The sequence below is a fragment of the Artemia sp. Qi Xiang Cuo genome, chromosome 2 (genome assembly GCF_049724085.1).
Source record: "Artemia sp. Qi Xiang Cuo chromosome 2, ASM4972408v1, whole genome shotgun sequence".
In the NCBI taxonomy this organism is placed as follows: Eukaryota; Metazoa; Arthropoda; class Branchiopoda; order Anostraca; family Artemiidae; genus Artemia; species Artemia sp. Qi Xiang Cuo.
Genome location: NC_142795.1, coordinates 53,358,798 through 53,375,664, shown reverse-complemented (window position 1 = coordinate 53,375,664; position 16,867 = coordinate 53,358,798). Strand labels below are relative to the sequence as shown.

The following is a 16,867-nucleotide window of genomic DNA, read 5'->3' as shown; positions in this document are numbered from 1 at the left end:
CACAAAAAACTTAAAAAAAAACAAAAAATAAAGACAACACAAAAACATACACAGACACAAAAACTTACACACACACACAAAAACATACTCACACAAAAAAACTAAAACACAAAAACAAACTAAAAGACACTCAAAAAGTTACACACACACAAAACTGACACACACAAAAACATACACACACACACACACACAAACTTACACACATACAAAAACTTGCACACACACAAAAACTTAAACACAGAAAAACTTACACACACACAAAAACTTACACACACACAAAAACTTACACACACACACAAAAAAACTAACACACACACAAAAAATTATACAAATACAAAAAATTACACACACAAAAAAAAACTTACACAAACAAAAAAACTTAAACACACACACACAAAAAAATACTTACACAAACACAAAAACTTACACACACACAAAAACTTACACACAAAAACTTAACACACACAAAAAAAATTACACACACACAAAAAAAACTTACACACACACAAAAGCTTACACACACAAAAACTTACACACACACAAAAACTGACAAACAAACACAAAAATACACACACACAAAAAAATAAAACAAACAAAAAAACAAACAAAAAAACAAAAAAACTTAAACACAAAAAAAAAATTTACAACACACAAAAAAAATTACACACACACACACAAAAAGTTAAACACAAACAAAAACTTAAACACAAAAAAACTTACACACACAAAAAAAAACTAACACACAAACAATAAATTGCAGACACAAAAAAACTTACAAACACACAAAAAATTAATCACACACACTTACAATAAAACGCAAAAAAAATTAAAAAACCACAACAAAATACACACACACACAAAAACTTACAAACTTAAACAAACTTACACAAACACACACACAAACAAAAAAATAAAAAAAAATACAGACACACAAAAATATACACACACACACAAAAACTTACACACCCACAAAAAAAAATAACACACGCACACAAGAAATTACACAAGCAAAAAAAATAACACACTACCAATAAAATACACACACAAAAAAAAAATTAAAAAAAAACACAAAATTACACACACACACAAAAACTTACACACACACAAAAACATACACACACACAAAAACTTACACACACACAAAAAAACATACACACACATAAAAACTAAAACAAACACAAAAACTTACACAAAAACAAAAAAACTTACACACACACAAAAACTTACACACACACAAAAACTTACACACACACACAAACTTACACACACAAAAAAACTTACACACACACACACACACACACACACTCACACAAACTTACACACAAACACACACACACAAAAACTTACACATTCACAAAAACTAACACACACAAAAGCTTACACGCACACAAAAACTTACACACACACACAAAAACTTACACACACACAAAAACTAACACACACACACAAAAAAACTTACACAGACAAAAAAAAACTTACACACATACACAAAAACTTACAAACATACAGAAACACACACACACACACAAAAAACTTACACGCACACAAAAATTAACACACACACAAAAACTTACACACACACACAAAAACTTACACACACACAAAAAAACTCACAAACACACACAAAAAAACTTACACACACACAAAAAAACTTACACACACACAAACTTACACGCACACAAAAACTTACACACATACACAAAAAGTTACATACACACAAAAACTTACACACACACACACCCACAAAAACTAACACACACACACACACACACAAAAACTTACACACACACACAAAAAAACTTACACACACACACAAAAACATACACACACATAAAAACTTACACACACACAAAACTTACACACACGCAAGAACTTAGACACACACAAAAAATTACACACACACAAAAACTTACACACACACAAAAAATTACATACACACAAAAACTTAAACACACACAAAACTTACACACACACACACAAAAACTTACACACACACACAAAAACATACACACACACAAGAACTTACACACACACACACACAAACTTACAAACACACACACAAAAACTTACACACACAAAAACTTGCACACACATAAAAACTTAAACACACACACACAGAAACTTACACACAGAGTACCAGTGGGAAAGCCATGTCTTGTCTATAAACAAGCACAGAGTACGATCGGTAGAGCCGTAAGCATATTTCATGTCATTTTATGATACGTAAAAAGTTAAAAAAAATGCCATGTTAAAAAAATTCAATAATTATTTAAAAAAAATGGTGAAAAGGGGGAGGGGCGTGGTCCTTTGGGAGCCCGAGGGACCTTTAGGGACCGGGGGCTTCCTTCGGGGTTGGGGTAGGGGGATCGGAGCCCTTTGGGGTCGGGGTAGAGGACCTCGCGACACTGTTTAAATAGAACTTGTTTACTATAACGACCACACTCAAAACCTCTTCTAAAACCTTTTCTAAAATCATCTTTTAAAATGTCTCTAACTGTTTCGCCGAAATAATTCCCTAAAATGTTTAAAACCGTTTCACCCAAATAATCCCCTAAAAGTAATTTCTGTGTGTTCCCTTTGTTTTTGGCATCCCTGCGCTGTCACATTTCAAATTTCTAGGAAACCCTTTCCTACGTTAATCTCTTCATCTCATAAATGTTCCTAGCTACACTATTAAGGTTTCGTTAGAATATCAATTTATCTCTCCGACTTAAAGCTCAGTGAAGCCGTATTTGAAAATAGAATTTCTATCTCTTTAGACTCCCGCATAATTCCAAGATAACAAGTGATGTCATTTCTAATTCCTGACACTAAAGACCAATGAAGCCCTATCTAAAAATAGAATATTAATTTTTCTCTCTGACCTAAAGAACGTTTATCCCTCAGACCTAAGAATAAGGAAGCCATAATGTTTGTTTCTTAATTCCCATTTCGTGAACCAATAATTCCCCCGCAGATTATGTAAATCAATTTCTCAGGTTAGGTTAGCCTAAAGATCAAAGAAACCATAATGTTTCTTAATTCCCCTTTCGTGAATCAATAATTCTCCCGCCGATTATGTAAATCAATTTCTCAGGTTAGGTTCTCCTAAAGATCAAAGAAGCCATGTTTTTTTTTTAATTCCTCCTGCTTGAATCAATACATACCCCCGCCGATTATGTAAATCAATTTCTCAGGTTAGGCTAGCCAAACAACAAAGAAGCCATGTTTGTTTCCTAATTCCCCTTCGTGAATCAATACATTCCCCTAGCGATTATGTAAATCACCCCTCATGTCATTACACGTGGCCAAACAACAACAGATCGATTGACCATCGACCTTGGAAAAAAGAGGTCATTGACCGATTACGCAATCTTTCTCCCTAGGGACTCTATGCCCGTATATGGACTCCCGTCACGATCAATAGGGTCATTTCTACTAGGGTTAAGTGTATAATTTTCAATTTTTGCCCTGGGGGCTTTGGGGGGCATTGTATCCCTGGAGGCATTGTTGCAAGACCTTTATCCTATTTTAAACAAAATCACTTTCAAAACTTCGATCAGTGTTTAGGGGAGATGGCATCTAAAAAGGGCAAGGGGGACTTGCAGTCCTCCAATCACTTTTCAACACTACCCTCAACATACCCTGTAAGTTTCCACTTAATACCCTTAGCCGTGCCTTACATATTGCTAATACACCCTTTCAATAACGAGCATACTATGTTTCGATAACGACAAATAGAATGTTTTGATTGTGCTCGGAATTCTTCTCCAAAGTTTGACCTTTAGACAATTTAAAAAAAGATGGCTATATCAAAATTTTGCTCGAATGTTTCGGAGAGGGCGTTGGAGGGGGGCTGGCAGCCCTCCATTCACTTTAAAACATCCCTTTCATCATGTCCAATCGAATATGTTTTGTTATGTTAGTGTATTTTTGCCACCCCCTTGGACAAGTTTTTACTTCTTGGGGTAGCCGCTAAACTGATGTTAAATTGTTTGTTTAGAATCTCTCTCTCTCTCTCTCTTTCTTTCTCTCTCTCTCTCTCTCTCTCTCTCTCTCTCTCTCTCTCTCTCTCTCTCTCTCTCTCTCTCTCTCTCTCTCTCTCTCTCTCTCTCTCTCTCTCTCTCTCTCTCTCTCTCTCTCTCTCTCTCTCTCTCTCTCTCTCTCTCTCTCTCTCTCTCTCTCTCTCTCTCTCTCTCTCTCTCTCTCTCTCTCTCTCTCTCTCTCTCTCTCTCTCTCTCTCTCTCTCTCTCTCTCTCTCTCTCTCTCTCTCTCTCTCTCTCTCTCTCTCTCTCTCTCTCTCTCTCTCTCTCTCTCTCTCTCTCTCTCTCTCTCTCTCTCTCTCTCTCTCTCTCTCTCTCTCTCTCTCTCTCTCTCTCTCTCTCTCTCTCTCTCTCTCTCTCTCTCTCTCTCTCTCTCTCTCTCTCTCTCTCTCTCTCTCTCTCTCTCTCTCTCTCTCTCTCTCTCTCTCTCTCTCTCTCTCTCTCTCTCTCTCTCTCTCTCTCTCTCTCTCTCTCTCTCTCTCTCTCTTTCGTATAAAAACCTTATGTGCCCCCAGGGCATAACTTATAACCTTAACCCCGAGGGCTCTGAGGGGGTTATCATCCTCAAATACCTAATTTCTAAAACTTGTAACTACGATGGCTATCTAAAAATCTTGATTGGATGTGTTTGGGGATAAGGTGGGCGTGAGAGGTGGGTTAGTTGCCCTCACTTCATTTTCGACTATTAAAAAGGGCACTAGCCCTTTGAATTTCCAGACGAATGAGCCCTTTCTCAAGTTTCAATAACAGAGCTTTCAATAAGAAACTTATAAACCCCCAGGGCATAACTTACAACCCTTACCATGAGGGCTGTGGGGGGAGTGTCATCCTCAAAGATGCAATTTCCGGACCTTTCAACTACTTTGAACAAAATGGCTATCTCAAAATTTTCATTGAATGTGTTTGGATAAATGGTGGGCGTGGAAGGGTATGTTGATTGCCTTCTAATGACTTTAGACTATTAAAAATGGCACTAGCCATTTCAATTTCAAATCAAATGAGCCCTTTTTGAAGTTTCTACGACAAAGCTTTCAACAAAAACCTTATATGTCCCCAGGGCATAACTTACCCCGCTTGCCCTGAAGGTTGTGGGGGGGGGAGTTTGTCATCCTCATAGACCTAATTTCCAGGACTTTCAACTACTTTGAGCAAAATTGTTATCTAAAAATTTGTACTGGATGTGTTTGGGTAAATGGTGGGCGCGAGAGGGGGGTTAGTTGCCCTCCAATCACTTTCGACTATTAAAAAGTGCACTAGCCCTTTCAACTTCCAATCGAATGAGCCCTTTTTGAAGTTTCTACGACAACACTTACTATAAAAACCTTATATGGCCCCAGGGCATAACTTACAACCCTTGCCCTGAGGGCTGTGGGGGAGTTTCCTGCTGAAAAACATAATTTCTATCTGGAAATCAGCTACGCTGAACAAAATTACCATCTCAAAATTTTGATTGGATGTGTTTGGGGAAATGGTGGACATGGAAGGGGGGGGTGTTACTTGCCTTCCAATCACTTTCGACTATTAAAAAGGGCAGAAGCCACTCCTATTTCCAGTCAAATGAACCCTTTTCAAAGTTTCTACAATAACTCCTTCGATACGAAGTGCTCTGGTCTAAAGAAAAAAAAATAATAAATAATACATTGTGCCAACATCGTTCTTTACGTAGGCAGCGCAATTGCGCTGATTATGAGAAGACCTCATATGTTAACAATGGGCAACCTGCATAATTTAAAGCCCTTGTAACAGGTACTGGGGGTGTCAACCTTAGAGGTAGTTATTTGACCTTTAAACTATCACAGGCATCGCAACAGTGCTGCCTAGTAAGTAAAGAACGATGTTGGCACAATGTATTATTATTTTTTTTCTTTTAGACCAGGGCACTTCATATCGAAAGAGTTGTTGTAGAAACTTCAAAAAGGACTCATTCGATTATAAACTGAAAGGGCTAGTGCCCCTTTTTATAGTCGAAAGTGATTGGAGGGCAACTAACACCCCTTCCAAGCCCACAATTTCCCCAAACACATTCAATTAAAATTTTGAGATAGCCATTTTGTTAAACATAGTTGAACGATCCGGAAATTATGTATTTGAGGATGACGCCCCCCCCCCACAGCCCTCAGGGCAAGGGTTGCAAGTTAGGTCATGAGGGCATATAAGGTTTGTATAGAAAGCGTTGTCGTGGAAACTTCAAAAAGGGCTCATTCGATTGGAAATTGAAAGGGTTAGTGCCATTTTTAATTGTTGAAAGTGATTGGAGGGCAACTAACCCCCTTCTCAAGCCCACCATTTTCCCAAACACAACCAATCAAAATTTTGAGATAGGCATTTTGTTCAACGTAGTTGAAAGGTCCAAAAATTATGTCTTTGACGATGACACTCCCCCCACAGCCCTCAAGGTAATAGTTGTAAGTTATGCCCAGGGGGAATAACCTATTATCTTGTTATTAAGTAGTCATGTTGTAAGTTATGCCCTCAGGGCTAAGGTTGTAAGTTATGCCTTCGGGGTATATAAGGTTTTTATAGAAAGTGTTGTCGTAAAAGCTTCAAAAAAGGGCTCTTTCGATTGGAAATTGAGAGGGCTATTGCCCTATTTATTAGTCGAAAGTACTCGGAAGGAGAATCACCCCCCCCCCCCACGCCCATCGTTTCCCCAAACATTTCCGATTAACATTTGGATATGGCCATTTTGTTCAACGTAGTTGAAAGGTCTGAAAATTATGTCTTTCAGGATGACAACCCCCCCCCTCCCATAACCCTCAAGACAAGGGTATTAAGTTATGCCCTTAGGGCATATAAGGTTTTTATAGAATGTTTTGTCGTAGAAGCTTCAAAAAGGGCTCATTCGATTAAAAATTGAGAGGACTAGTGCCTTTTTTTATTAGTCAAAAATGAAGCAAGAGCAAATGACCCCCCCAAGCACATCATTTCCCCAAACACTTCCAATCAAAATATTAAAATAACCATTTTGTTCAGCGTATTTGGAATGGAAATTGTGTCTTTGAGGATAGTAAATCCCCCAGCCCTCAGGGCAAGGGTTGTAAGTTATCCCCTGGGGGCATATAAGGTTTTTATAGAAAGGGTGGTTATATAAACTTCAGAGAGGGTTTATTTGATTGATAATCAGACGATCTAGTCCTCTTTTTAAGTGTCAAAATAATCGGAGGGCAGTCATCACCTCCAGCCCCCGCCACACACATCCGTCGTATTGTCCTGAAATGCATCTAATAGAAATTTTGAGACATCCATTCTATTCAAAATAGTCTAAATATTACATAACAAGCATTTTGAGGTTGAAACAAGCCCCAGAGATTAGGGGCAAGGGTTGTAAGTTATGCCCAGGGGGTATTAAAGGTTTTTATGGAAGGGATGGTTGTTTATCTTTAGAAAAGGCTCTTTAAGTGTCATTTTTTCAGCGCCAAAAGTGATGGACGGCATTTAGTCCCCCCCCCCTCCTACAACCCCCCTCCCTCTTTCACCAAACACATCTGATTAAAATTATGAGACAGAGTTTTTCAAAAATCCAAAGAACATGTAATAATGTCCCAAGGAATTACACAGCCCCCCAGCGCCCAGGAGATAGGGTTTTAAGTTATTTTATGAGGGCATTTAAGGTTTTTATTGAATGGGCAGTCATATAAACATCAAATGGGGCTTATTTGATTTGAAATTGGAAGTTATAGCGCCTTATTTAAGAGTCAAAGCGATTTAAGATCAAACAGCCCCCTCCCCCCCCCCTCCACGCTCAGCATTTGCCTTAACACCTCCAATCAATTTGAATATAACCATTTTATTCATCGTAGTTGAAGGCTTCGGAAATTATGTCTGAGAGGAATACAGCCCCCCCCCCCTCTACAGCTGTCAGGGAAAACGTTGTAAGAAATGCCCTTCAAGCATATAAGGTTGTTATAAAAAGGGTGGTCGTATATGATTTGGAGGAGACTCATTGGATTGGTAATCCTAAGTTCTAGTGCCCTTTTTAAGAGTCGAAGTGATCAAAGCGTAGATACCCCCCCCCCACCACACACACACACAGACACGTTGTATTTTCCTGAGATGCATCCAATAGACATTTTGAGACAGTCCTTTTATCAAAAATAGTCCAAATATCACATAACAAGGCTTTTGAGGTTGATACAAGCCACCAGAGCCTGAGGGCAATGCTTTAAGTTATGCCCCTGGGGCATTTACGGTTCTTATGGAAGGGATGGTTGTATAAGCTTTAGAGGTGGCTCATTTGGTTGAAATTATAAGTTCTAGTTCCCTTTTAAGAGTCAATAGTGATGGAGGTAAATTAGCACACACCCCCCCCCATTACCCCTCTTTTCACCAAATGCATCTGATTGAAATTATGCGATGACAATTATTTTAAAGTAGTCCAAAGAACATATAACAATGTTTCCAGGGTTGGCACAACCCCCAGAGCCCTGGGGCAAGGGCTTTAAATTATGCCCTGGGGGCATAGAAGATTTTTATGGAATGGGTGGTCGTATTAAAGTCAGATAGGTCTCATTTGATTTTAAATTCGAAGTTATAGTGTCCTTTTTAAGAGTCAAAGTGATTTGAGAGACCCCCCCCCCTGCGCCCATCATTTCACATAACAAACATCCAAACAAAGTTTTGAGACATCAATTTTTTCAGCATTGTTGACAATTTCAGTAATTATGCGTAGCAATAGTTGTAGTAGCAGTAGTAGGATTAGCAGCAGTACGCAAATAGCACCGTTTTTCAACATTCCCTTCAATACACGATGAAATTTTTAACTTAATCCCATCAACCGGTCCTGAAGCATTCCTGATGTCCGCTTAACAACCTATATGAGCATACTGTATTTCGATTTATTTCAATACAGTTGCAATGTGGCCCAAAATTTTCGCCTTAATACCCTGAGGTTTATTAGTTGTAGCAGTACCATCAGAAAATATAGTAGTAGCAGTTGGAGTACAGTTAATAGTAGTAATAGTAATATTAGCAGTAGTTGTATGAGAAGAAGCATTAGTATTATGATGCAAATATTGTCTTTTGGTTAGTTCAACATCCCCCACAAGAAGCAGTGTAAGTTTTGATTTCACACACGCAACTGTTCCTAAGATATTGCTGATATGCCTTTTTGACAACCTGCATATGGATGGCAGGTTGTCATCCGTAAAACAGAAATATTCTTTGAAAATTTCACCTTCATACCTTCATAGGTTGTGGATTTTGAGCTATCCAGAAGACACTGTGAGTATTCATTTAATGCTGCTTCTACGGTTATTGTACCTAACGACAATAATGGCATTAAGTTGAAACTTTTAGGGAACGTTTAGGAGTAAGAGTTTCAATTAAATGAAAAATCTATATGCATGCAGGTATTAAAAGGGTATATAAGCACTATAAGGCATATAAGGACATAGGCAGCGATGTTGTACCATAGCCAGTAATATCACTGATATTTCAAAGGAGCTAGTTTGATTGAAAATTAAAAGTTCTAGTGCCCTCTTAAGAGTCCAAAGTGATTGGAGGGCAATCAGCCCTTCTTTTTAGCTCATAACTTTCCAGACACCTCCAATCAAAATTTTAAGACAGCCATTTTGTTCAGCATAGCTGAATGGTCTAGTAACTATATCGCTGTTTGTATGGTGGTTGCAAATAAGACATCTCAGCAATATACCAAGAACGACTGAGGGTACTAAGTTCAAACTTTTGGGGCTACTTCTATTACTACTTTTGCTCTTGAAATTTTACTAAATCGAAAGAGTGTAATTGTATCAAGGCTGTAAAAGAGCATGGATATTATTTTTTGGGAATGGTATTAACTTTTATTTATCAGGTCAACTAGAGGATGTATATGACTAAATTAAACTACTATTTGTTTCATGATTTTCAAAAGTTTATGTTATTAAAAATTGCTGAAAAAGTTCCTCCAGTACATAAATAGCAGGCCAAACTATAAATTCTTAAAGAAAAACCGCAAAGATTCAAACTATTATTTGAGTTTTCCCTGAAAAATATTTTGTCAATATAAAACGAACAGATATCAATTAAAACAAAAAAAAATCCACAAAACAAGTTTTTCAAAAAAAAGTGAAGAAATCCATTAAACCAAAAATGAACAAAAATAGAATCAAAGAATCTACTAAGCTTACAACTTCCACAAATCAGTATCAATAAATAAATGACACCCAAAACGAACAGAAATTAAAATAAATAACAGATTCAAACTCAAAACGAGCAGAAATTAATATGAGTAGGGTTCAAAACCTCTACGCTTTCTAAAAGCCAGAATATAATTTGTACTTAACTGAATAAAATTTAAATGAATGTGCATTTGTCAGTTAACAAAGTTTTAAGAGAAAAACAGTGCGGTTTTAGAAAACGTAGAGGATGTGTCGACCAAATTTTTGCTCTTAGATGAATTATTCGAAGTGCATGAGCTATCAAACACCTTTAATCTTGAGTTTTATAGATAATGAGTAAGTGTTTGATTTTGTTCATTGTAGAGCTTTAAAATAGGTCTTATCCTTGTATGTTATACCAAACAAATGCGTCAGAGTGATTATTGCTAAGTATGAGAATAACACTGCTGCGGTTAAGGTAGGAAATGAGGTTAGAAGCTGGTTTTGTATTAAATCAGGAGTTAAGTAGGGTGGTGTTCTATCCCCCTTTATATGAATTACTTTGGTGCACTTTGTCTTAAGCAGCACAGGAATGGCAATGAGAGACCACGGAATCAAAGGGGGAGGAAAAAGTCTCCTGGACTTAGATTATGCTGATGATTTAACCATCCTAGATGAAAGTGTGAGGAAAATGAATGAACTTTTAGAGGTTTTGTGAGTTCAGGATGCTAGAATAGGTGCAAAAATAGATATTAAGAAAAATAAGTCGGTAAGGCTAGGAATAAGTGAAGATGAAAAGGTGACGCTGGTAATGATAAGATTGATCCGGTGGGCAGCTTCACTTACCTTGGTAGTATTTTTAGTAAAGATGGTGGGAGCAGTGAAGATGTTACAGCCAAGGCTCAGGGTGTTTTTTCACAGTTAAAATAAGTTTGGTAGAATGGGAAGATAAGTCTGCGAACCAAGATTAGAATATTAGAAGCTACAGTGATGACAGTAGTCAAATATGGCTCTGAAGCATGGGCGCTCCGAAAAGCGGATGAAGATTTGCTAGATGTTTTCCAGAGAAATTGCTTAAGGATTGTTCTGGGTACCCGGCTGACTGACCGTATTTCAAACAATAGGCTTTACGAAAATGTGGTTCAATACCGCTCCCTAGGGCTATAATGAAAGAAAGGTTGAGGTGGCTAGGGCACATTGTGCGTATGAAGGATGACAGATTGTCGATAATTCTTCTTTTCGGCCAACCGTCTAGGGCTAAACGGAAAGCAGGTCTTCCTCGTCTGGGATGGTAGGACGTCATAAAGAAAGATTTAAAGGAAATGGGAACTTCGTGGGAGGGTGTAAAAAGGGAGACTTTGAATAAATTGGGATGGAGGAGAGGCGTGCGTAGCTGTGTTGGCTTCAGGCGGCTTGGTGCTGCGGTGAGTTGTTAGTAGTAGTATAAAAGTGTAAACATTTAAAGGAATTTTTTCAGTAGAGTACAAATTATATTCTGGCTTTTACATAGTTACGTGGATTTTACATGGCACTCCAGACTTGAAATCCTGAGGTCAGGGGTTCAAGTCCTAGTGTCATTGATTCTTTAGTTTTGAACGGGGGTCAATGGTGTGACCCTGTAAGCTCAGCCAGAGTCAACCCAGTTCTAAATGGGTACCTGGAGAAATCTGGAGGAAAAACACGGGAAGCGTCCTATGGTTTGCCCCCAACCACGCATTGCACTCCCGGCCAAAGGCATTGAATCAGGAGATCGGTACCTGCGCAACGCAGACATTAGTCAGCATGCGAAAAAGTTTTTTTTTTTTTTTTTACATAGTTACTGGACCTTTCAACTAAGCTGAACAAAAGGCTATCTCAAAATTTTGATTGGATGTGTTTGGGGAATTGAAAGGTATGGGAGGGGGACTGGTTGCCCTCCAATCACTTTTGACTCTTAAAAAAGCAGTAGAATTTTCAATTACCAATCGAATGAGCGCCTTCCGAAGTTTCTACGAAAACTATACGAAGTGCCTTGGTGAAAAAAGGTATTGTGCCCATATGGCTCTTTACTTAGGCTAATCAAACCATATTTTATCGAAAAACGCCATATCTGCTAAGCAAGGCAATACAGACATTCATATCCTACTTTTCTCAAAAAAGAGATATGTGAATTAATTTAATTATATAAGTGCTGAAATATTGATTGCAAGGAGCATTTATTGTTAAAATTTCTTGTGTGTTTCAGCGTTGTGCTTCACATTGCAAGTATTCATACCATGAAACGCTACAGAAATTTTTTCGAATACGATGAAAATATAGATATACTTCTAATCGTAGGAAGTTTACGGTCACAATTTACGCCCGAATAGTTACTTCTGAAGTTATATTCGGCTTAGCCAACAACCAAAAACATGTTCACACTATTACTTACATCTGAAGTTATACTCAAATTCGAAAACATAGCTAAAGATACAGATTTCATTTCCTTTCAGATTGGATACTGTACTACCACCTTTGCGTTTAAATCATAGAGCAAGTGGTGAATATGGTTATTCAGAGTCAAGTAAAGAGTTCCAAATGACAAACAGCTAGATAAGCACTTGTAGTATCTCTCGTAGATTATTGGGATTAGGAAGTTGGGCATTGCCAGATCAGCAACCCTTGCGATGCTGAAACACACCATTAGTATTGAAACTTTTTTATGCTATGCGTTCGGTTCATTTGACAAGATGTTTTAACTTTTGATTGGAAATTTTGACATTTTATGAATCAATTATAGGCTTAATTATTCTCGCTGTAACTTATTGTGGATCTAAATTTGTTTTAACAAGAGAAAATTTAAGTTCTATCACATAACTGACAATCCAAATAAAACAAATTTTGATTTCTTAAAATAAATAGCAGGCTTGTGAGTTTTGAGAAAAAAAAAACTAAAAAGGAAAAAAGCTTACACATATTTGAAGCTCCGTGCTCGTGAACATTTAACAAATATCTAGACGGTACACTTGAGTCAGAGAAATAATATCGGGATGCAAGCCTAAAAAAGGGTTCAGTGAGGGGAATGCTGAACATTTCATGGAGTGCTTTTCTTTCCTCTTCTGAAAATAAATAAATATATAAGGTAGACTTAATACATAGAAATACACAACAAGACATATAAAAGAAATTGCATGTAAAGAAGAATGAAATAATTGCTGAAATAACAGCGCATTAGCCATCCATCTGAGGAAAGCTAAACTCACGATTTTTGGATAGAAGAGCTGATCAATGTCTAAGTTTCGCAAAAAAAAAAATACTTCAAGATACCTCTTATAGAAAATGTAGTCTTTTTCAACCCACAAAATTCCTGCTATATAATTAAACAACAAATAACCATTTAAATAATTTAAATGACCAGGAAAAGTTAATCAGCTAGACAAAACAACACACACTTATAACATGGTAGCCTTAGTTTCAAATCATGATTTAAGTAAGTAGTTCATCTAATTACAACTTCTATATCTGTATGACTCCAGATACCATGGAACTTTAAGTCAAACCTAATAAGCCAGAACTTATTAGTAATACGACAAGTGCTCTGGAGATGGAACATATAATAACTAACTATTTTAACCGTGCAAGCACATTTCACTTGCAATAATTCCTAGCAGTTGGACCATTACGATACTTCCTAAAAGCATCCCCCACAGTTTGCAAAGCCAGGGAGCTCCAGGAATCTGTAACCATAGCCGAGGGCTTTTTGCTTGTAGGTTTAGTTAAAAACTATATTTGCGTTGATTAGGCTACGTGAAGTGTTGCAGCAATCCTTTGTGGACTTTGCCAACAAAATTGTTGCGGGAGAAACACTTTTGTCAGAATCAGAGAAAGGGATTTAAAAATATTATATTAACGAAAGTCAAAATGAAAATAATAGAACGTCAAAAATGTATCCAAAAATGATTTTGTCAAAAAATTATCTGCTTTTGTCAAAAAAAAGTTGTCCGTCAATGTTCATTGTAGTGGTGGTCATTTTACATTCTTAATTTTTTTTCATTCTTTTTTTTTTAAATCTTAGTTTCAAATTCAATGGTTCGTTTTGGTTTAATTCAGTTCCTTTTTTTACACTAGAGTTAAAATTCTTTACCATTTTTCTTCCCTTTTCCTCTTTACGGCGCAAAGGACGGAAGTGAACACGGATCCAAAACAAATCCCAATTTTCTTTGCCATTTCCAGCCTTACCCCGTTTCGGCACCCGTCATTCAAACCTAAAATTTCTGAAGGAACCAGAGTCTGGATTCCGGCATGTAATTCGGCAATTAGTTTCTTACATTTTGCATAATGATATGAAAGTAAAGCTTTTCATAACAATATTCGAGGAAGGGGGGGGGGATAACAGAGTGGAAACTTTTTGTCGAACAAGGCGTTTTATCATTCAATATGTTAACTTAATTTCAGGATATTTGCTTGGCAACATTTTCTAGTGCCCTTTGCAAAAAAAAAAAAAAAAAAAAAAAAAAAAAAAAAAAAAAAAAATGAAATTAGTACTTTTCAAAGCTTTAAATGAAATTTGATCGTAAAATGCCAGGCTTATCATAGAATTGCAGATCCTTTTTGAGAGTTCAGATTTTAGGGTTATCTCTTTTAGAATGTAGCCTAGCCATTCTTCGATCAGTGATTCGTGCATGAACAGTCAAATATTGGCACCAAGATGTTTCTAACTTAGTCACAAGACAGATAAAGTTGTATTTTTGGTGCTTCGGGACTTTTTAATAATGGCAGTATTATTACTCTTTTTCAATGACACAGAGCAACTCTATCACTGCCATAGAGTTATTCTGTCACTGCCATATGTCATAAAATCGTCCATAAATGACCAAAACACTAGATCTAAAACATCTCCTAGTCTACATGCGTTTCCCCCTATCTGTACAATATGCCTAAATGATACACATGCTTCTAGCCCAGTTTTTAGTTCGCTTTACAGATTTTGCATCCGAGAGCTTTTGCCGTCCTGGTTTCATTATTTCAACCCCCCTCCCACCCCGTATTCCACTTTGAATTTTTTTTTTCCAAAACTTGGACACCCCCATGCAGCTAAAAAATCCCTCCACTCAACCGATTGGACTTTCCTATCACCAATGTCGTTACAAAACATTCTAATGTATCGAAATCCACTAGAGAGTGACAATAATTTAATCTGCGAAACAAATTAACTTATTTCGATCTAAATCATAAAGAGCAAAATAAAATTTTTAATAATTGGAGTTAGTTCAGAAGTTACTAGCGTCAAAGGAAAACGCTTGCCTGCATCCGATTTATTGTCAAGGTATATCAAAGATAGATCACTAACAGTTTTTCGTTCGTCATCGGTAAATCCAATAAATATTTCCATGCAGTTTGGCAAGCGAGGGGGGGGATGCGGAAAAGCCAAAAGTTTAAGTGATACCAGTACCAGAAATCAAGGAAAATTGTAAGTAAATAGAATATGGAGTGACAAGAATGTCCCTTTTTGGCCTATTACATTTTAACCTTGTTAAAGAAAAATATAATAAATACAAAATATCACCTCTGTTTCCCTCAGGTTCTCCTTCTATGGCAACCGTGCTGACAAAATGCCCTAAACATCTTGGCTTAAAATGAAACCGCTTTGGCAAAACGTTTAACCTTAGACCGTTTGAAAACCTGTCGGCAGCGTAGCAAAATGTCTGGTGAAGTTGTTTCCATATGCCACTACTTAAACAACCGAAGATTTCTTCAATTTTTGAAGAAGACGAAATATAAGCAAGAAAATCTATGTCCATCATTCCACTGATTACAATTGTGTCTGGCTCTGGAAACAAATATTGCAAACGTCAGAAATCTAAGAAGCATCATTTTATAAATAAAGCTATTTCTTGAAAAAATATGGTTATCAGGCAAACCAGGAAAAATAAAGTATGTGTTACAGGTTTCTTAAGACAATGTTATAAGTTAGTTTACTCACATTGATTCTTAAAATCTAACTATAAAGTCTTTGTGTAAAAAGAAAAGGTAATCACTTTGATAATAATGAAAGGTCAGTGAGGTTTCCATTACTATCTTAAGATAAACTGCACCGATTCGTATCAATACTACCCTATCCCCCTCTTACTAAAGCCACCTAAACACAGAAATGTCTTTTGTACCTTTTTTCTATGAATCAGTTTAAGTTACTGAATATTTTTATATTTAAATATTTTCCTTTAATTAGATAAAAAAAACAGAAATTGAAAACTCAATTTAAAAAATAGGACCTGTGTCAAGCAGCACTATAGCACTGTCTAAACAAAGAGTCGTGTATCTTCCATGTACTATTTTTCTCTGGTCACTTCGTCTGGAAGGGTTGGTTGTAGAAACTTGCGAGGGGGGCTCATTCAATTGACAAAATTTTTAATGTCTCTTTTTAGAGCCTAGAGTGTTTGCAAAGCAACCATTCACCTTCCCGCGCATTTTTTAAGTCCTTCCTCCCCCACAAAAAAAAATTGGTAATAATTTGGAGAAAGCTATTTTGATCTGAATAGTGAAAGGTCCAACATCAATATGAAACTTACATCCGTAAGTCCTAGGGCCAAGAAGAACCTAACAAAGAAAACAATTACGGCACGAAAAAAAGAACTAACTAATTTCTCATTGGGCTCTAAGCTTGTAGTAAATTAAAAAAAGCAAGTTATTTTTAACTGAAAGTAAGGAGCGATATTAAAACTTAAAACGAACAGAAACGATTCCGTATATGAAAGGGGCAGTCCCTCCTCAATGCCTCGCTCTTTACGCTAA

General features: G+C 36.9%; 1 protein-coding gene across 1 annotated transcript in view; it reads right to left on the bottom strand.

Moving 5' to 3' along the window:
- The window catches only part of Ufsp2 (UFM1 specific peptidase 2), a 131,480-nt gene that overhangs the window by 57,450 nt on the left and 57,163 nt on the right, over positions 1-16,867 (bottom strand). The window contains exons 5-6 of the mRNA XM_089108171.1: positions 15,642-15,905; positions 13,048-13,194 (exon numbers count right to left, since the gene is read on the bottom strand). Coding sequence (XP_088964297.1) covers positions 13,048-13,194; positions 15,642-15,905 — 411 coding nt within the window. The remainder of the gene's footprint in view (positions 1-13,047; positions 13,195-15,641; positions 15,906-16,867) is intronic.